Raw genomic sequence first — 22,461 nt, 5'->3', positions numbered from 1 at the left:
GGTTTATGTTTTTAGTACACGCTCATTGTCCCAAACTAGTTAACACGTCGCGTTTTATATCCCAAGTTTTCAAAAGAACAATGGATACTTATTTATGTTTTTAAACGAAACTGTTCATTTCACACTAAGGAACACAAGGCTGACAAATGTCTCCTAGTATATCCGTCGATTACGAAAGTTTAAGTTGATGCTTATTTCGAAGAGTTCAGTCGCAAATGATTTCTATTTTTATAAAAATGTGCATAAGCAAAATAAAAGTTAGCCACATGATGCTTGTGCAAAATATATTTACACAACAAACACATTTACATTAACGTTTGGAATTCATTATGAAGGATATTAGAATAAACTAGAATAAGAAAACATAATGAAAGACATATCATACCAATAGCAGATGCGAATGAACTTTTGCTTCAAGCACTAGGTGGACACCCGTATTATTCCTTATATCATTTATTTATTTACTTATCTCAACTTAATTTAAGCCGTTAACATTTTCAGTTGATTTTCAGAATAAAGAAAAAAATAACTAAGTAACATAACCTTTTAGTATTCACCAAACGCTATAATCTCAAATAGAAAGTGTTACTGGTAGTTCAGTTAATACTTCTATAAGTCAGCCGTAATGTATAATCTATGGACATGTTATACGCATTTTAAAACTTTCTGGTGATCCCTAATTTACATAAACAAATAAATAAAAACCTCCAAATTTGCTCTTTCAAATGTATATACATATCGTTTGACAGTGAGTGCTATTGGCTTCGCCCAAGATTGTGGTGGACCCTCTCACTTCCTGTTTGGTAATAAAGAAAGAATCTCAACATAATCTCTCAACCGGTGAAATCATAGCTACATTTAACAATTACATCAGTGACTCGTTATTCAGTTTGCGTTGTCAGCAAAATCGGAAATTTCCCTTTCGTAGAAGCAAGATTCAGTCGATCTGTAATGCCAGTGGAACCTACAGTCAGTGCATGATGTAGCTTGTAGATTATGCCCTCCAAGTAGGCACAGAAACTAATACTATCAACGTCAAATTGTTGTGTACGAATAATAGTGTAACTTTGAAAAGGACCTCGTTGTCAATAATACTTAATTTATCCAGTCACAAAAACGAATAATGTTTTTAAAAAAATATATATTACGATACAACGTGGTACGACGATGAAGTCATCTCTTTCCGAAGAATTAGGATACATCATTTAGAATGCCAAGGAACCAAGAAATTTCATCTAAATGTTGTTTGTGGAAGTGGAATCATAAGCGCTAAAAAAGCAGTGACTCTAAATCGGTCAACCACGTCTTCCACGAGTGATTTACGGTAAGAAATTTTTCAGCCTATTACGAAAAAGTATTTTACGTCCAAGTCAATCAAATTCATATGCCAAAAAATGTACATCTTACGCTTTGTAATCTAAAGTGTGAGCGTTTTGTATAGTGATTTCTAAGTATTGTGAGTTATATAAAAATATAAAATACAAGTTTTACGTATCCTTCCAAAATCATTCAATTACACAATGTAACACTATAGTCTAAATTTATATTTTAAGGCATAAAAATATTTAACTACTTCTTTCAATTTCAGCATATTTAAATTAGCCTTTATACAACTCAACAATATTTATATTATTGAACTCTATCGGCGCAATTAGAATCCGTCTGTAGCGTATATTGACGAAACATTCTGACCTGAACTCTGTGCTCCGAACCGTTTACTCCAGTGGCTATATAGTCGGCCTTGTTATTTCCAAGGCAACTAATCTATCGTTACATGACTGCCGATTCCCAAGTACGAACTAACAGGAATTAAACTACAACGTTATAAAATGGCTTGCCCTTCACAAGGAGGTATGAAATTGAACATTGAATAGAAATTGGGGCCCTATTGAACAAGGACATATGGGATCAAATCCAGATCGTTATAAACATCAAATATTTTGGTAACGTACTGCTCTACAGTGAGGAACTTCTTAAAAAAATATTGTCTATTTTAGATTACAGTGTCTTGTCCGTTAAAAATTTGATGATGTAAAGTTTTAATTGGTCATCAGTATTTGTTGCAATATTTCTTAATAATAATAAAATAAAGTGATGTAAAATTAAACTATCCCTTATGAATATTGTTGTAACATCGGTTCAAAAAATATTAACCAAATGTCAAGATTAAATAAATATTAACAAGACTTTAAATATAATTCTAAAAACAACAACAATAAATACTTCTCGTAACAGAATTGCAGTAAGCATCTGAATACATACGTACATAAATGCACAGAAAAATGTTGCAAAATAGGTTGGTTATACTGTCTTCTTCCTGCTTTTGAAACTTGTAAAGACAGTTCCAGCACAAACAGCTCCTAATAAAGCAATAATAAACGACAGAAGACATGATCCTCGTGGATGTAATTCCAGAGCAATTCCACTGATCATAGGAGCCACCATTCGTGCAAATGACGACATGCTCTGACTTGATCCCAGTATAGAACCATGTTTATCCGGACTAGTCCTGGCAAGTGTTATTTCAACGCAACTCACGCGAAGTACTGAGCTACTAACACTTAATGGTATTAAACACACAATAAATATCCACACAGTCGGTGCAATCGTTAAGCCTAAAAACGATATCATTAACAATACAAATGCATGGAATGTTAACATTTCCTTATTGTGACCATAAAGCCTGGTAATACTACCATTGAGGAAACCAGCCATTACTCCTACTAAGCCTTGAAAAGATATCATATAGCCTACCCACTTAGAAGATACCTGATAGCTATCCTGTGCCATCACTGCATAATTGGAAAAAAATACAGTGACGGAGAGCCCCAGTAAAAACTTCAAAAGAAATATATCCCAAAATACTCTCCAGTTAATGTCCTGAAGCTGGCTTAAAAGTTCTGATTTCCTACGATCATTTTCATTATTCTCTGACACATGATGCTTATCATTAAGTGTCTCTGGAACTGCATACCAAATTATACCTGAAAATAATAATAATAATAATAATATAAAAAAAGGATTGTCAAGCTCCACTACAAGCTAGTTAACACAAAAGTTTGTATATTATGTATTCATTTACAAGGGTTGGAGAGTAAATTATGGCAACTCAGTAATATTTCGACAATCAAAGGCTGTATGAAAAATGTGTAATAAACAATTGAAAGAGTATCCTTTTGTTGGTGCGAATCATGAAATGGAAAAAAAAAAAAAAAAAAAAACCTGTGAGATACACATGTATTAAAAACTCGTCTCATTATGATAAACCCTCAAAATACATCATGGCAACCCAGTAATTTTTAACTATATGAACATATGGATGGAAAATATAGACTGCGAAATGAAGCCTGACGCCAGTACTTACCAGTACTTTACACTCTGGATAATAGATGACTGTGTGCTGTACTGGATGAACACGGGACGCTAGGAAAATAGTTGTGAATTAGTCGTGGTGCAAAATGGAAGTGACCAGAGTGTAACAGCGATCATACATCAAAGTGGCCTTTTTCCAGAAAAGACAAGCAAGTGAAAGTCACCAAGGATTGGCAGAAGTGTTAGGGAATAATGCTCTACCATATCAAACTGTCGCAAGATGAGTAGCAGCTTTTCAGCGAGGACGTCAAGCAACCAACGACATGGAACGGTCAGGGCGGCCTATGAAGCTGCGGACTAATGTATCACGTGCCGTGTTGGAGCATTTGTTGGAGAGCAAGAAACGGTGGACACTGCGTGAATTAGAGACGGATATTGTGATTAAGAAGCACACTATTCATAGTTTGACGCAACATCTGAATCTATCTAAAGTTGAGTTCCACACACCCTCACGGATGTTCAAAGTGGACACGATATGCAGTTTGTTCGGACCACCTACGACAATGAAGGTAATCATTAGAGACCGGTTGTTAGGCAAAATGCCTATTCTTTAATATTAAAGATATGATTAAAAATAACGTTTTAAGTTTATATTACGTGTAATAGTTTTAATTTAAGCCAATTTTATTTTGCCTATTTTGCTTATTTCGCCCCTTCCTGTCTAAATAATTGCTTTAGTGCCTAATGTTGCTTATTTTATGCATTTTCTTCAAAATAAGATTTTTCTGGGAAATCTGTAGTTTAGTGTTTCAAGAAAGGATTATGTCTCTTCCGAGAAATATAAGTGTTGTTTTTTGTGATAAGATGTCGTTAAACTTTGGACTGCTATGTGTACTGATAAAGTGCTGTATAGAATGTATTTACCAAATATTTTTTCTATACATGTAATACATGTCAAGCTTCGTCTTTCTATATACAGTAAAAAGATATTAACAAACAGGTATGTTTCTATATTCTTTGTACATTATCTATGACTCGAATTTATTTTGTAATTATATTGAGTATTTATCTTCATTATTCCGAATTATTTTAGTGCCTATTTACTGCCTATTATTTAAATTTTAAGTGCCTATTTGTCTGCCTATTTTCCAGGTTTTTGATGCCTAAACATCTGGTCTCGAGCAACCACTTTCTTTCCAAGATTAGCGCCATGGATGAATTCTGGGCCAGGGTGTATGAACCTGAGTTGAAATCGCTGTCCTCTGACTGGAGACATCCATGAACACCGCGTAGGCAGAAGTTTTAGCTGAATCTCTTATCCACACGATTGATGGTGATTGTAGCATATGACACAAGGGATTATTGCTTTGTCACTTCGTTCCTCATGGCACCACAGTATATTTCGAAGATTTCGTACAGCGACAACTACAATGTGCCGTTAGGGAGAAGCGTCCAGATCTACTGCATAATCAGGGTGTCTACTAAAATTCCAAAATGAAATTTCGTGACTTTTTCGTGACCTTTTCATTACCAAAGCATAAAATTTTTAAAATTCTCACGAGCGAATTTGGGTGCGAATTGGGAGAATTTTCATGCAGGTGATAGAAGCGTGCTTTGCTTGTGATTTGGTAGCGTCTAAAACCAACCATAGACATTTCTGGTGGTGAATTTTCACGTTTTATAAAACAAAATGTTCCAGTCTATACTTATATTTGTACAGATAAAAAAAAATCGTGACCCAAAAGCTAAATTTCGTACTTTTTCTTGACTTTCATGACCGTTTTCTAATTTCGGGACTTTCGTGACTGATAGACACGCTGATAATGCAATCATACTGCAGGATAAAATGCAAAGCCATATAGGGCAGTGGCTTGTGTACGGGACCTACTGTGTCGATGGGGTTGTGAAGGGTTAGAGCTCCCAGACCATTCATCGGATTTGTCACTGTGTTATTTTGACCTCACTCCCAAGCTGAAGAAACCACTGCGTGGTAGACGATCAATAAGAACAATGCAGGATATTATTTTGAGGACTTCTCATAATCAGACAAGTTTTTGTAATATCGATGGCAGTATGCTATCGACCAGGGTTGGCTGGTTTAAACCAGCTGTTAAAAAAACTGGTTTAAACCAAAAAAAAAAAACGAAAAATGTTCGTAAAAGTGTAAGTGTTCGTAAAATCTTGATGAACACACATTTGTGGGTTATCACGTTTCACTCCCGTATATTATTCGTATTATATTCAGACCTAAATTCCCCATTCAGTACTCAAAGAGATTATGCTACAAAAGCAACTTTTGTTCTTTTTATAAGTTTATGAATGTTTCTTTTGTGATTTTTTTTATAGTTATTATTGTTATGCAATTGTAATCAAAGAAAAATTCTACATATTGTTTCGTTTTAATAATGTTTACTGTTGGTAAAATACATCGAAGTGCCGTACTTTTTTTGGAGGGAGGGGGACACCACGACAGGCATTTAATCAGAAATATCTTTGGTATCTATTTATGTATAAATGGGTCAGAACAAAAGTGGAGTCAAATAATTCGTATATTTATTCACTTTTCTTACTGATATGCAAATTAAGTCGTTGTATTTCTTTAACTTGGACTAATAAAAGTAGTAAATTAACTTGGACTAAATTAGTTCTTCTGTACTCTGCAATATTTTTAAATTGTCCATATGTAATTCTGTATAACGGTTTCACTTGTGCAACTGTTTATTTTTTTGTTCTTCTGAAATGGCTCTTGACAATTATATTAACAAGTATGTAAAGATCAGTACAACGTATTTTTATCAGGAGTCCTTCGTGAGTGAGTCGGCAGACGTATCGCCAGTTAATCCCGGTTTAGAGTTCAAATAAAGGACCCTTTCTTTCGGATGTAAGCCGAGGAGCGGTTTGGATTTCGCTTTAAGCTTATGTAACTCCTTCCAACATAACCCGGTTGTTGTATAATACCACCAAGGCGAAACAAATTTATTTCTGTCCATATGTGATATAAATACATAGAGCAAATTATTTAAACAAACAAACAAACAAACAAACAAAAACGAATTTAAACCAACAAAAAAATTTTTTTCTTTTTTTTTCAATAAAAACCATGGTTTTTGCCAACCCTGCTGTCGACAGTGTGGGAGATTATTTTGAGCGTTTATCATAATGCTAGATGAGTTTTTGTAACACATGCATTAATATATGTGTATTAGGGTGGGCCGAAAACGGCCTTTTTTTTTTTTTTTTTTTTTTTTTTTTTTAAGAAAATTAAGATTGAGTACCATGCAAAAGTTGTAAAATGTTATATTATGTTTCCTCACCAAAACAGAGCCGGATTAAAAGATATTTAACCGCACCCCGGGGGCCCCAAAGAACGTTAATTTTGAAAAAAAAAAAAAGTAGCGACCAATGAAAACATTATTAAAAAATATTTTTAGAAAGGTAAGTTTCAGTACCGTGCAAAAGTTGTATAATATTATGTTACTTTTCTTCACCAAAATAAAGCCGGATAAAAAGATATTTAACTAGGCCCCAGGGGCCCGAAAGAACGCTACTTTTGAAAAAAAGTAGCGACCAATGAAAACATTATTAAAATATATTTTTAGAAAGTTAAGTTTCAGTACCGTGCTAAAGTTGTATAATGTTATGTTTCTTCACAGAAACAGAGCCGGAATAAAGGTTATTTAACCGGGTCCCGGGCGCCCTAAAGAACGTTTATTTTAAGAAAAAGATAGTTGTGAATAGTGAAAATATTATTGAAATATATATATATATATATATTTTTTAGAAAGTTAAGTTTGAGTACCGTGCAAAATTTATAATGTCATGTTTCGAAACATGCGGGTCCGAAAAGTGTTATTTTGTTTTTAAAAATACATACACCATTATTTTAAGTATGTATAGAAAATTGGTTAAGATTTCTAATACTTTAACTTGACAAAAGGATTTTAAATGTTCTGAACTGATGTGCAGCTCTTCGTCTGATTGGTGTTTAGTAGATATAATAGTACGAACACAAATACATAAGGTAAGATTGAAAAATTGACCCACAAACACCAAACCAGCCCAGAACTCACCACGTGGAGGTGGCTACACAGCGAATTCCTCCCACCCACCCTCCTCTTACTTAAAGCTCCTTAGTTGAATCTTGGAACAAAATATTGAGATTTATGTTCGAAGCTTGGTAGATACTTTCATGCTTCCAGTTTTGCGCGAATATAACCGTCTCGTGCAACACTACCGCATACTTCTGAAGAAGATTCTGTTACTACCTTTACACATCTCTGCAAAGCCTATGTGTGGAAGGGGAACGTGACAAACTGTGAAACCTCCTCTTTTCCATAATCATTTCGGTTAGTTCTTCTGTTGATACGTTAGCCGAAATTGGTGGTTTCGTTACTATTACTTCTGACCAATCGATCAAATCGATATAATCCGCATATTCTTCACTGCTTTGCCTACTGTAATTGTCAATTAGAACTATAGTTTGGTATTTTCGGCCTTCAAAATAGACCATTAAAATTACTAGATTTACGCTGTAGACGGTTTCTTTTTTTCTCTTTATTTTTCTTTTTCTTGTTAGTTTCCTACGGATTTTGTTTTTATCTACTACCTTGTCTTGCTTAGTTTTGTTCAGTAAATTCATATCTTCTAAAACAGCGGATACAATTTTAGCAGCCGACCTATTCGAGACACCTGTTAAATCTTTTGCGGTACTCGTTTCTTTAGGGCTCACTATTGTTTATTTAGATTTACTTTAGATTTTATTCTCTAAATGATAACTCCATGCGAACTCTTCATCGTCTGAATTCGGGATGGAAGCAGTTAATGTATGTTCCAAGTGCGGGATTGAGGCTAACGATTGTAACCCTCTTGTATTTGGTACCGCAGCATCATAATCGATCTGTGTGTCATGCTTTCTTTTGAGCCTATGGGTTTCTGCTTTATCTACATTGCAACTCGTCATTTGTCTGTGATTTCTCTGATTTGATATGAGCTCCCACGGCGGTATTTAATTTGATTTATCACACTTACAGGTTAATCTATCACAGCATTTGCAAGAGAAAATATCAAATAACTTCTGAGCACCGTTCTTAAATTTCTTTAATTTGGCTCTTAATGGAGGTATCTTGTTTCTTAATGGGGTTAATGATCGTTTTGCATTTTGAGTTGTAATTCAAAATCATACCTTTAATTCGAAGGCAAGACAATACAGGAAAAGAGGCTCGCAGCCATATCGTTTCTAGTTTGTTTGAATTCAGCAATGTAAGCGCCGCCTTCGGAAAGGCAGTGTTGTGCATTTTGCATCCAGATGCAAAAAAAGTGATATTCTCTTAAAGTTTGAGAGTTTGAGCTGGGCTCAATACGAAGGTTTTTCGTGTGTTAATATGGTAGTTATGAACGTTAGTTAAGGTCTCAATAGTTATTTGCGTATATTAAAACCATGTATTTAATGTTTTATGTATTAATAGTATTGTCTGGTAAAATGTTCTTATTACCTACTAAAACCATTTTATTTGAACAAAAAATTAGGCACTTTAGGGCCACGGGGGATCGGTTAAATATTGTTTTAAAATCAACATATTTGACATGGCTTCATTTCGTACCAATGCACAACTTTTGATAACTACTCAATCCTGAATATCTGAAAAAAAAATTTTCGGCCCACCCTAATGTGTATGTCACAGGGTTGCTTAGGTTTTCTGTCATGATTCCTACCAACAAAATATCCATTATGGATACTCTTTTGGTTGTATACAACACATTTTTAATACATACTTCGATTGTCAAAATATTACTGTGAAGCAATGATTTACTACCCAATCCTCGTATTTTATTTTAATGACATTTACGATTCTAATGGTTTATTGACAAGTAGTATATAGGACACATCAATAACAGACGTGATATTTATCTATGACAGAGGCAGAAATTTTATCGAAGCTCAATTTTGTATTATAACATCTTTATCTTACGTAAATTACAAAAGTAAATTATGATTTCTAGCAGTGGTAATTTTTCGATTGAATTATCTTTCCAATTCAACTGCCCCTAATAATAATAATAATAATAATAATAATAATAATAATAATAATAATAATAATAATAATAATAATAATAATAATAATAATAATAATAATAATAAAAACTAGTAACGAATAACACTTCATGTATATTTCGTTTTAGTGACTTCTACGGTTAAATTTGAGATTTCCAACTACATTAGTTTGCTACAACTAAAATTACTCTTACATTTTTACCAAATCATATTTTGGGAAAGTCTACCTCAATTTTAGTTTATTAACTTCAGACATTCTAATGACACGATCAGGAATTCTAATTATCATTCTACAGGTTACGCTACCTACAAGTGGGAGGCATAGTGGCTCAGTTGTAGAACGCTTACTTCTCGTGCGTGGGATCCCTGGTTCGATCTCCGTTCAAGTAAGTTTGTGGTAGGCAACATCGTGTCCATGGGTACTCCCATTTCTTTTCACTTTCTCATTCCACCAATTCTTCCATCATCATGCACCTGCTTTAATCATCGTCTCCTTTAGCCTAAAGGGCATAATCGGGAAGTTAAACTGAAATATTTCGTTTTCGTTTACTACGCACTTCTAAGCTTTCGACTCTCTCCTGCTGTCTAAAAACTGAAGGAAAATACAAGGAACCGACTTACCAAGATAGAGCTATGGTAGTGACACCTTCTCAAAACCAAAGATCACACTCAAATGGTGGAAACGTGAGTTGCAATAAGGCGGGGCTAATTTCCGCATTCTTTTGCTCATTAGTGGAAGGTTGCCAACTCATGTTGGTATTCTTATTGCTATGCCAATGCTGTACAAATTTTGTAATTACTACTTCCCATTCATCATATAACCATCCCTCTGTTTAAATTTTCTTTTAGATGAGTAAACACGCTTTCAAAAATGAGTCTTTCTACCTCACTTTTAGCCCCCAGTAAATTTTTGAATTCTCTATCTTATGTTGATTTTCTTTTAAATATTTCGACAGACCTGATACCGGGCTTTTTGAATTGGCATTCATAACGTGTTCCTTCACACGGACCTTAGGTTTCTTTTAGTCGTGCCTACATAATTCTCATGGTAACTGCACTTTATTTCATTGATGGCTGATTTACTGTTAGAATCTTTGTAATAGCTCTTAAATTGGGTGATGTTCTCTAATGTTTTGGGGGGCTTCAAAGCTGTACAGAAACTATGCTTTAAAATCATCTTTAGTGTAGTTGTCAATCGGGGAACCATAGGTAGTCTCGCCCATTTCGAGTCACTGATTTGGGTTTCAGGTCTCGAAACGTGGATCCCCTCTAAACTGGTTACGCCAATTTATTAATAATGGAATTGGATATCCGTTTATGCTGTGAAGCTTCAACAAATAGCTAATTTATACTTGTACATTAAATTCTAAAGAGGTGAGTCGAATGGTACGTAAAAAGAAATTCTTCCAAATATTTGCTTTAATCATTACAGAATGAGTAGATTTATAAAGAATATAATGAATGGTAGCTGTAAGAAAATAATAAATCAGATATCTATGAAATAAAATGCAGCTGCCATGGAACTTACGTAGGGAAGACTAAAAAACCTCACGGTTCGTCTGAAAAAACACGTTAGGGATGCCAAATGGGAAACCTGGGTGTCAGATCTGTCGAAACATTTAAGTCAACACTATTTGATTTCTTGTTAGTCCTGTAAATTTGTCCTATATATATATATATATATATATCGACTCTGGAAGGAACTATAATACACACTGTATATAGAACATTGTGTGTTTATGAATTTAAATGAAGTACTTTTTATCATAAACGTTTTATGTAAGATCCCAGCTGGGTAAATTTTACTGAGATCATATATATTACCTCAGTAAAATTTATCCGGCTTGGATCTTACATAAAACGTTTACGATAAAAAGTAATTCATTTAAAGTCATAAACACTCACAATGTTCTATATTCAGCGTGTATTATAGTTCCTTAAAGAGTCGAAAATATCAAATAATAATAATAATAATAATAATGACACACATTAAATGGAAAGCTTCTAAAATTTTTGTAGAACAAGAGTGCAGCGCATTTTTTTCTCCACTAGGAGCGTGACAATGTTGCAATTATGGAACATATAGGCGAACAAAAGCGTCGATACTGCGTATTGGATTTGTAAAAAAATTAGTATATAGTTACAATGAAGAAATAATTTCATAAAACCTACAAAAATGAGGCAACTACCAACAAAAAATTTATGATGCATACAACAATTTTTTTACAGACAAAGGATATAGCTGTAAAGGATACCATTGACAAACTCGTCTCACAAAAATTATCGAGAGAATTAGATTATAGAATTGACGTCTGTCGCGTGTGCAATGCACTTGATATTTTTTTGATATATCTGTACTTATTTTATTTAGTCCAAAAATCTCGAAGGATTTCTGATGCACTCTATATATAGAGTTATATAACTAAGATAAACGCAATTGTTATTTAACTCTTGATGTGATCATAATGTGTTTAAAAAGGCGTTATACTTACATATATTTACAAAGAAAAGTACAGTGGCCAGAAGACAGACATACTGGAAGCCATTTTGAAATTCGGAGAGATGTCCTCCAATAACTGGTCCAAACATGAAACCAAGATTGGCAATTGCATTGTATCTTCCTTGCACAGCAGACCTTTGTAATACTGGTGTTATATCCGATAGAACTGTTTTACATAAAGACTGCACATGCTTGAAAATTCCTGAAAAATTAAAACACCAGAAATTACGTTCGTATACTCGCATACACACAATATGCGCCAGTGTGAAGCATTTTTCCTACATATCAAATCAATCAGAATACAATATTTTTTGTCTACAAGAAACTACACTAAACATCTCTAATCTGGATATTTACAGTTCCTTCGAGCCTTATTATTTACATCACCTCTTTATTGGCTTTCCGTTTGATCCATACCCAATAATATATGGATAGTGTACTTTTCTTTCATGCTTGTTTAACACCGCACTCTTGCACACCTCTTTAACACCTACATATACAGGGCAACGATTCTACAATTAAAACAAAATAATTTTTCTATCATTATTATCTTCTTTAGCAATTCATCCTACACATGGGAAATTCTACGAAGAAAGTTGTATAAAGATAAATTAACACATACACAGATATATATATATACAGGGTTTGTCCGGAAAGTAATAGGACTGAGTCGATTTAAAAAAAATTATTGAGCCAATCGTTACAATTCTTTAAAAACTTTCAAAATAGGCTCCTTCTGCGTCGATGCAGCGCTGCCAGCGCGATTTCCAAGCATTGAAGGCGTCACGGAAGTCTTTCTCCGGAATAGCCTTGAGAGCCGCGGTGCAAGCTGCTTGGATCCCCTCTGTCGTCTCAAAATGCTTGCCTTTCATCGGACGTTTCAGGCGAAGAAACAAAAAGAAGTCCGGGGGGGGGGGCACATCTGGGCTGTAGGGCGGCTGCGGAAGCGTTGGGATGCCGGCCTTGGTCAGGTAGCTGTTCACAAGAAAGGCGGTGTGAGCCGGGGCGTTGTCGTGGTGCAGATTCCAGTCGGCTCCGATGTCTGGTCGGACCCGATTGACCCTTCGTTTGAGTCTCTTGAGCACTTCCACGTAAAACTTGGCGTTGACGGTTTGTCCAGGAGGAACAAATTCATGGTGGACGATGCCTTTGATGTCAAAAAAGACAATGAGCATCGTTTTCACTTTGGATTTGCTCATTCTTCCCTTTTTTGGGCGAGGAGACGCCGGCGTGTGCCACTCGGAAGATTGCCTCTTTGTCTCGGGATCATACTCAAAGATCCATGATTCGTCACCTGTGATTACGTTATACAAAAATTGGGGCTCACTTTCACACATGTTCAAATTTTCTTGGCACAATTCTACTTGCCGCAATTTCTGGTCGTCAGTGAGCACTTTTGGGACAATTTTCGTGCACACCTTGCGCATGTTCAAATGCTCCGTCACAATTTCATGAACCACAGTTTTTCGTAAATTTAACACTGGGCAATTAAACGAATACTTAGTCGACGGTCTGAGTTCAAAACTTCGCGCACACGAGTCACATTGTCGGTGTTTGTCGAAGTCGAAGGTCTTCCAGCACGGTCTTCATCGGCGACCTCTTCCCGGCCCTCCGAAAAGGCCTTGTGCCACCGAAACACACCACTTCTTGCTAAAGCATCATCTGGGTAAGCCTGCTTGATCATATCAAACGTCTCTGTCGCAGATTTACCGAGTTTAACACAGAATTTAATCGCGTACCTATGCTCTAACGAACGCTGCATTTTCGGCTTGCACCACTCACAGAAACACGTCGCGCGAAAAAGCCTGTCCTGACTCTCCGTGTGCTCGGAGACAACTGACCAGCCGCTCGTTCGTTAGCTAGGAACGCCCTCTACCGGATCCAGTCGTTGCGTGCACGCTCCGAAGTACAGTGATGGCGGAATAAAATCAGTCCTATTACTTCCCGGACAAACTCTGTATATATATATATATATATATATATATATATATATATAGAGAGAGAGAGAGAGAGAGAGAACATTGGTAGAGAAGGTTCCTTTAATTTAAATACTTTTTTTTTACAACTTTTTTTTCTGTAAAATCTTTTGAAAATACAGAAGAGATTCTCTTTAATTTGTGGCGGATGGAAGGCGTTGGAGAAACTCTCCTGAAATTATGAATTCTGTGAATTTTACTTCCCCTTTTAGTGCTAGAAGAGGAACGTTAAACTGTAAATCATAAGAAAATTTTAACGAAGTCAAACAAATTAGTGGGAAGCAAAATTAGAGAGAAAAGAGAAATTAGACTACCAATTAAGTAAAATTTCTTCGAAATATCGTTCGAAGTTTACGTTCATATTTAATTTATAACCTTATAATGAACTAAAATATGTACTGACTTCCATATATATATATTCTCTACACTAACTACGAAATGAAACTGTACCGTTAATTTTACCATCCATTCCGAAGATATTTCATAAAGGAAGTACACACCTATTGAACCAACATTACCTATTATATAAAAAACGAATGTAAGGTTTTGTCTGATCGCATTACGCAATAACTACTAAATCAATCGAAATTATACTTGGCATGATTATAATCAACTTTAGAACCCCCAAAGATCTTATCATATTAAAACTGATTAAAATGTATATCCTAAGAGGGTTGCGGAGATCATAATTTATAATAAATAAATAAATAAAAAAATATATAAAAAAGTGGTGACATGTAAAAATTATCGAAAACGACCGATATTAGCGTCCAATCCGTTGTTAAATCTGAATTAATGAGATGAATAGTACATCCCCCACTGTTGTTTAAGACAAGTTCAGCTCCATCAGCATGGGGGATGAAGAAGGCATGACATGTTAATTAAATACAATCTAAAACCGCCGACCTTAGTATCCAATCCATATTTTTCGGAGTCGATGAGATGCATGGCACTTCCGATGGTGTTTATGTTTCATGGGGAATGAGAGCTGGAAAGGGTGACATTACTTTTTTTTTTTTTTTTTTTAAATAATTAACTTTCATTGTAATGCATATCCTAAGTGTTAAATAGGTTCAAGGGAATGAGGAGTGGGTTGGAAGGGGTTCAGGAAGCTTGGTGTTGAAGGTGTTAAAAGGGGTTGGGAAAAATGATATAAATATAATCGAAAACGACCGATATTAGTGACACTCTCGAAACTTTTTAAGTCAAAATTTATTCCTCCATTGGTATTGGCGAGTTTGGGGTGGAAAGAGGGCGCATTACGGATTTTTTTTTTTATCATTACGCTTTTATTGCAATGCGCATTCTAAGGGGGGAGGGATGAGAACAAAACCAACCATTTTCTTTTAAAATCTATACATTTCACAATTATTTGTAAATTATTTCAACTAGCAAGTTTCTTGTAAGATATCAAAAAGAGAGGCAGATACATGCCTTTCTTGGATACAATCCGATCCTTAGAAATAAACACTGAAAAGTCATTTCTGAGCTTTATATCATATTACAATAAACAAAAATACGTAAAATCTTTTTCTTACTATAGATATGTATGCATAGAAACTGTTATGAATCATCAGCATATCTGTGCTAGAATTAACTGTGCAAGCTTTCAAGTTTACACCATAGATGTTTTTATTAAATCAGTTGAAAAGAAACTTCTAATACAATAATATTAAGATGTAGAAGAAAGTAAGTAAAATAAATTAGTAAACTATTTTCGTCCCTTTTCATTTTTCCTTTAAAAAAATTAAGGACAAATATATCATTATACATATCGTACGAGTTCAGCCAAACTCATCCCATCGGGATCAAAATTGGTATAGTGGTAGACCCGCTACATACAGTATGTGTATGAAATAATATATTGTACAAGCTTTGGGCTCCCGAGTAATGGATGGTTAAATTGTGCGTCATATTTTCGAAAGCAAAAACCCATACACCAAATTCAACATGGTGGTAGAATTATAAAAGCGTGTGAAATATTATGTTGTGCATGCTTCGGTTCCCGAGTTATGAGCAGACACATTTTATGTCATTTTCAATCCCACAAACCCATATATAGGATGTTTTAAAACAACAACGCTTGAGAGGTGATTCATGACCAAGATAAGACAAAAAGTATACACCAACCTGGGTGCACAAATGCTTCCTTTCAGAGTTATAGCCTGCCGAAAATATGAAAAACTGAACTTGAAAGGTCCATAGCTCCAAACCTATGGGACCTACCATAGGTTGGGACCATCGTGACCCAAAAGCTAAATTTCGTGACCGATAGACACCCTGATATAAAGACTGACTTTTGCTGTTTATAACCGTTTTTCACTATGGCGATTAATACTGAAACAGAGAAACCTTAAATTTTAACCTCTTCCGGTTTGAAAAAGGGAGTAAAAGTAGAGATGAAACTCATTCTTGAGACACTAAATCCATATACAGGGTGTAACGGGAGGTAATGCAAATACTGCGGTAGGTGATTGTACGTGACTAGTACATGAAAAAAAAATCATAATGAACATATATTACGAAACGTTTAGTTTCCGAGTACATTAAGGATAAAGGGTAACAACGAAAACCACGTACGTATTCGAAGAAGAAGAAGAAGAAGAACAACAACAACAACAACTACAACTACTACTACTACTACTACCACTACTACTACTACAACAACTACTACTACTACTACTACAACAACAACTACTACTACTACTACAACAACAACTACTACTACTACTAACTCATCCCATCGTATTACTAATAATAATAATAATAATAACAATAATAATAATAAATCCTGTATATATGGTTTGCCATATTGTCCACGAGAGTTCATGAATTTCAGGGGTATGTTATCCGATTTCTCCCCTTCAAATACTACTACTAGTAAAATTCAAATAAAGGAAAGTCTTCGCTAAACAGCTTATAAACATAAATGTTACTAGTTATATATACTATATATATATTGACGTTGTCTTAACACTATTGTGTTTGATTTAAAACTAGACTTGACTAGTGATAGGTTTCGTTGTGTTCTATTTTGAGCACTATTCGTTACTAAAGAGCTTAAATATTATTATTACAAACCACATACTTTATTTTTAATTCAGACAAAAATTAGTAAATAAAAACACTAATAATTTTCTTAGCAAGATATGCTGTGTTCATAGAAATAATTTTGCTTTCACCATTTTAGAAGTTGACTAATAAATAATTAAATAATATAGAATGGCTAAGTTGCAAGGTCAGTAGCAGGCTGTTTCTTGGATTGTTGCTGTTGTTGGATTAGTGTTTAGCCTCCCTTTCCGCAGTAAAACTATATGTAACATAGATCTACAGTTTAACGTGGGGTCTGAACTTCCACCGGGAATCGAACCCAGGTCAGGAGAGAGAGAACTATTTCTTGGGATCAAAAAATTTATGTCTATCATGTTTCAAGAAGGAAGGAAGTTATAATAATATAAAGATGTTCGCGTTCATGTACGCTATAAATATTTTTATTTAAATAACAACAATTTGTTTCTAATTTCTTAAAAATGTACAAGTATATACATCACGGGAAAAAAACACTACGAAAAAACAGTTATTCTCGCTTTTTCTGCTTTCAGCGAAAACAAACGCACTCCAATCCCTCCAAAGCCGTCTCACAAAAATGTCATAAATATGTCATTGTTGAAAAGGGCCGTCCCTTAGCTGTGGATAAAGCTCAAAGCTCGTCCAAGTTTCTCCCGCAACCTGCTACCAGAGAGAGACAGCGAATGAAGAGTTATCAATGCGCTGTTGCAAATTTTCACATGTGAAAAAACGGGGAATGGATAATTTACAATAACTGAAGGCTTGTAAAATTATACGTCCGTGGATCCAATTCTTTATTATTGACCTGACTCCATACCAAGGTGGACTGATTTAAATCACGATTTAAATCCGTCTGATTTAAATCACCTGATTTTTATAATAAAATCGGACTGATTTAAATCACGATTTAAATCCGTCTGATTTAAATCACCTGATTTTTATAATAAAATCGCTGATTTAAATCAAATTTCGAAATAAATTAACTTGAAGTGAAAACTTTAGAGCACTCGAATCATACTAGACCGAAGTCTAGGTCAACTCATATGCTAGATTTCTAAAATATTATCTAAGTTTTGAACCGGTAACAGGGCAATCCTGCTTTCTTCTCTTCGTAAATAGGGTTTGTAAATCGTTAACTATTCTACCAGGGAAATCACTATTCGACATTTAAGACGAAAATTCTTGTGCGCGCGCGTCTGCCTTTCTGTTTCCAGATAATATGGGCGATTTACGGGGTCCGATCCCTTCTTCGAAACTTGACAATTTTGTACATTTTATCTACCTTCAGGCGAAATTTATGTATTTTATACGTATTAAATCACCGAAGAAAATAACTCAATTTGGCTTTGGCCCTCACTTGCTTTATTTTCAGCTGTGTTAGTTTTAGGGATCTTTAACAATTAATTTTCACTCCTTTCGACATAATTATGATTAATGCACTGTCTAAATCTCCTGAGCAAGATAAAACTTGCTGGTTTGTCTTTGCTACTGTTTTTCATCGAGTGAAGATGTCCTGATGTCGGGAATAGGGATCATAGTTGAATCCAGTTATATCTTAGGGAAGCGAAGGCCCTCTACGTTTTAGTGTCGCCCTCCTGAGTTGCGTAGAAAGTTATGTACAAGATAGAGGTAGAGAGATACGTTATATATATATATATAAAGTAACTGTTCGAACTCTCCTTATTAGTGCCTCCCTGACTATAAAGTCTGAATTATAGTGCCTGGGGATCTATAGTTTAATGTAGATTTCTAACCACTTTAGTACGCACCGGGGTTCGATCTCGGAGCCCTCTTGATACAAGGCAATGAAGTTAACTATTGCCCACCGGGGAAATCAGTATTCGTCAATTAAGACGAAAAACTTATGTGTGAGCGTCTCTTTGTTTCCAGATAATAGGGGCGTATTTAGGGGAGTCCGATCCTCTCTCCGAAAGCGAAATTTACGTATTTTATATGTATTCGTAATTCAATTAAATGGCATAATTAACATTTAACACTGATTCCTAATGTTTTTTCTTCAATTCGCGACTTGTATTATTCGAAGAGAAAGATGTGGTTTAAATCAAAATAATTGATTTAAATACAAAAATCAACAAAAATGATTTTTTAATTAAAAAAATCATTTTTTCCACCCTGCTCCATGCAAATTTTCTAAGGATTTGTTCATTCCTTATTGAAAAACAGCCAAAAAATTATTAGGCACAGGAAAACTCAACTCAGTGAAAAGGTAGCAACCGCCTTAAGGGAGACAGTGATTATGATGAGATGAAGGAAGTGGGAGGAAATGGGAAAGCCCTTAGATACACAGTGTTTGTTCAATTCAAATTCCACTTCCCGGCAGCTAGGATAGAACCACAGATTCCATACACGGAAAGTGAGCACTCTACCGCTTCTGGTTTTAGAAGACAGATAAGGTAGCTCGCTATCTATTACCGTTTTTCTTCTATGGTAATAAACACAAACTGAAAATGGTTGGTTTTTATTACTTCAGGTTTGAACAGAGGGTCCACGAGGAAATGGAACTTACATTTTTATTCTTCGGACGCTGAATCCGTTCCCCCAAACCGCTTCTCGTTCTCTTTCCGTTCTTGCTCTGACATCTATCGAGAAACACATGGACATAGCCACTGTATAAGATTTTTCATACTTAGGTGTAGCTTAGTTTGCAAGTCAAAAAAATTATGCTCCACTAATCTATATCCATACATGTTACAATATACACGTATATACATAAAGACACTAACCTGCAAAAATTCTGGAGGCAAAAATGGCTGAAATGTTATCCGTTACAGCCAATAAAAAGTAGCTAAGAACACAAACAGTTAAGCACCATAAAAACACTGGTCTTCTACCTTTGGTATCACTCCAACTTCCCTACGGAATAGAAAGAAAAAATCGTTACATCACAGCAAACTAAATCTTAGGTTGTCACGCACGAAATGTCGGATTTCGTAATGAAACAAACAGTAACTCGAAGGAAAAAAAAAAAAAAAAAAAAAAACTTTTATTAATCGAAATAGAACCATTAAGTGCTACACACTTCTTCTAACGAGATGATAGTACGTAAATGCCATTTTCATAGAAGTTCGACGTTTAGTGAACTCCCGCCCCCCTACTTCCAAATAATGGGGTAGTTGTTTGTCAAGAGATCTGGAAACTACTGAATGCGAAAAAATCTTATAGCGTAAGCTGTGTACCACTCATACCTTGTAATTCTTACATATCACGTTTCCAATTTTTTATTCATTTCATTAAGTTGAGTGCAATACTATTCAAGTGTTTTATTACGTTATCAAGAACGAATAGTGAATTCTAACAGCAGCACAATACCAAACAGTCACCATCCTCTTCCTTTGGATGAAGAGTCAGTACGCAGAGTCGTAACGGATATTGTTTACTATCCAATTTTTGCCAGTGTCACCATTCCGTACGAAAAAGGAACGTTTAGGTTGCGACAAAACAGAAAAGTATACTCCATTACGCATTACTTACCTAGAATTCTGACTTTTCCATGTTCTCGCAAGTGCCAAGAGACCGTCGAATAATGCATGCTCAATGTCACTCTCAAGTTCATTCAGGTCTGGCGTGGGTCATATTTCACTATTACTCGAAGTTCATTGTTGTTAGTAATTGCTGATGCGTGTGCACGCGGTTCATTTTCAACAGTCCTATCACTGGACGGTATTTGTTAAAAAAATTGTATATTTTTCCAACCATCATTGTATAGTTTGTTCACTAATTGTCTCTCTAAATGCTCTCTTTAATATCCCTGGCAGGCTCTGCTGGGCTATGGTCAAGTTTAGACTCGCAACAGAAAAGTATACAAATTTTGCTTACTAATTAACAAAAAATTGATTACTTACCAATATGTCCTTCCGTGGGAAAACTAAATATTCTCCAAACGTAACGGAACAACAAGGTAGTTCCGTCTTCAATGGTAAGGTAACAAGAATAAAAACGGATAAGAGAAATATGGTATGGAAACACGAATACATACCACCAAATGAACGTTAAAAAACAGAGCACAGTGGAAGAAACAAAGAGTTGAGTTTGAAAGAACCGTGGTGTCTATGGTATGTTACTGTTGACAGAACGAAAATACACATCAAAGATAGCCAAATTTTATCATTGTTGACAGAATCCAGATTTAAAGCCGGTTTATATTTATGAATAACGAATGATTCTTTAATCTGTCAGTTCTCTTTCTTTTTTTTTCCTGAACCTATTACATTAATCTGTTTTATATTATGTGCATGCTGCTTTAGGTAAAGTGGCAATCCCAACACACCCTCTTCTTGTTACTTTTTCATTGCCTAACGTGTTTTTTAATTCGGGTGTTAATGTTACGCTTGGTTTGACCTATAAATGAACAGTTACATTCACACTGAGCATGATAAATACTTTAAAAAAAAAAAAAAAAAAAAAGCACCGATCTACGTGTTTCATTAAACCATTTCTGTAAGGTAAACAACTTATTGCCGTTCTTTTATCTTATTTGATATAAAAACTGTATTTCATCCTTCAAATTATTTGGACGATGACAAATTAGTAACGTCCTATGAAAGAAATTCTTTCAAATATTGCCCTTATACAGTGGACGATGGGCTGACTGTTGATCTATATAAGTAGTGGCTGCAGTGGGTTTTCGATATACTTGAGCTGAAAAAACAGCAAATAAAACAGCTTTATATTATCAATTACAGTTTTTGTTATACAACTAAAAACGCTGAATCTGGAAATTCCCAACACTTTCGGTCTGAATAAGAGATTAACGGAGGAGAAGAAAGGCATTCTTGGAATGATGAATTGATTGAAAAAAAAAAAAAAAAAAAAAAAAAAAAAAAAAAAAAAAAACGCTTTTCAATATCTCTTACCGTTTTTGATCTAATACCTGTCAACAAATACACGGACGGGTATAGCAGTTCTATAAGACTTCCGATACTTATGCATGGTATAGTTTGGAAGTCTAAAAAATTACTTAAAAGGCATCTCCTATCAAGTAATTTTGGTTGTAGAAACAATTCTGCTTGCTAATTGACAAACCCAATATCATGTATATATGGCAATAATGTAATAAATTGAATTAATTCAATCATAATACTAACTAAAACTAACATTTTCACAGCTTGCATTTGTACTACGAACATATCAACACAAGATATGAACGCTTTACTTATAGTTTCATAATGTGAATAATTTCGAATTTATCAAATGTATTATACTCACAATAAAAGGTCCTGACAAAAGCTGCAAAGCTCCATAAACTGTACCAAGAACACCATGAACAAAATGAGAGTGACCACGCGATCGTAGATATTGTGAAAGCAAAGGCATAATCAGACTCACACCAAACAAATCCTGCAAAACAGAAAATAAATAAATAAATTAGCGAAAATTAAAAACTCTAAACCTGCACTGGGTAGCGTAGTAGTTAGTGCACCAAACACGGTTAGCCGGAGTCTAGGTTACTTTTACACCTTTTCGGCCGAGTGTGTCCACCGAGAATCTAACCCGGGACCGCTCTCACCGAAGACCCAAGCGTTGACGCCTAC

At 34.9% G+C, this 22,461-nt stretch overlaps 1 protein-coding gene across 1 annotated transcript in view; it reads right to left on the bottom strand.

The window, feature by feature from the left end:
- Nucleotides 1–267: 267 nt before the first annotated feature.
- LOC145662526 (solute carrier family 67 member A2-like) overlaps nucleotides 268–22,461 on the bottom strand; it is a 37,826-nt gene continuing 15,632 nt past the window's right edge. The window contains exons 2-5 of the mRNA XM_081728191.1: nucleotides 22,136–22,267; nucleotides 19,654–19,783; nucleotides 11,857–12,066; nucleotides 268–2,984 (exon numbers count right to left, since the gene is read on the bottom strand). Of these exons, the coding sequence (XP_081584317.1) occupies nucleotides 2,302–2,984; nucleotides 11,857–12,066; nucleotides 19,654–19,783; nucleotides 22,136–22,267 (1,155 nt within the window). The 3' untranslated portion in view covers nucleotides 268–2,301. The remainder of the gene's footprint in view (nucleotides 2,985–11,856; nucleotides 12,067–19,653; nucleotides 19,784–22,135; nucleotides 22,268–22,461) is intronic.

This window comes from Thermobia domestica, chromosome 1 (genome assembly GCF_964235325.1).
Source record: "Thermobia domestica chromosome 1, izTheDome1.hap1.1, whole genome shotgun sequence".
Classification (NCBI taxonomy): Eukaryota; Metazoa; Arthropoda; class Insecta; order Zygentoma; family Lepismatidae; genus Thermobia; species Thermobia domestica.
This window is presented reverse-complemented; position numbering and strand designations above follow the sequence as displayed.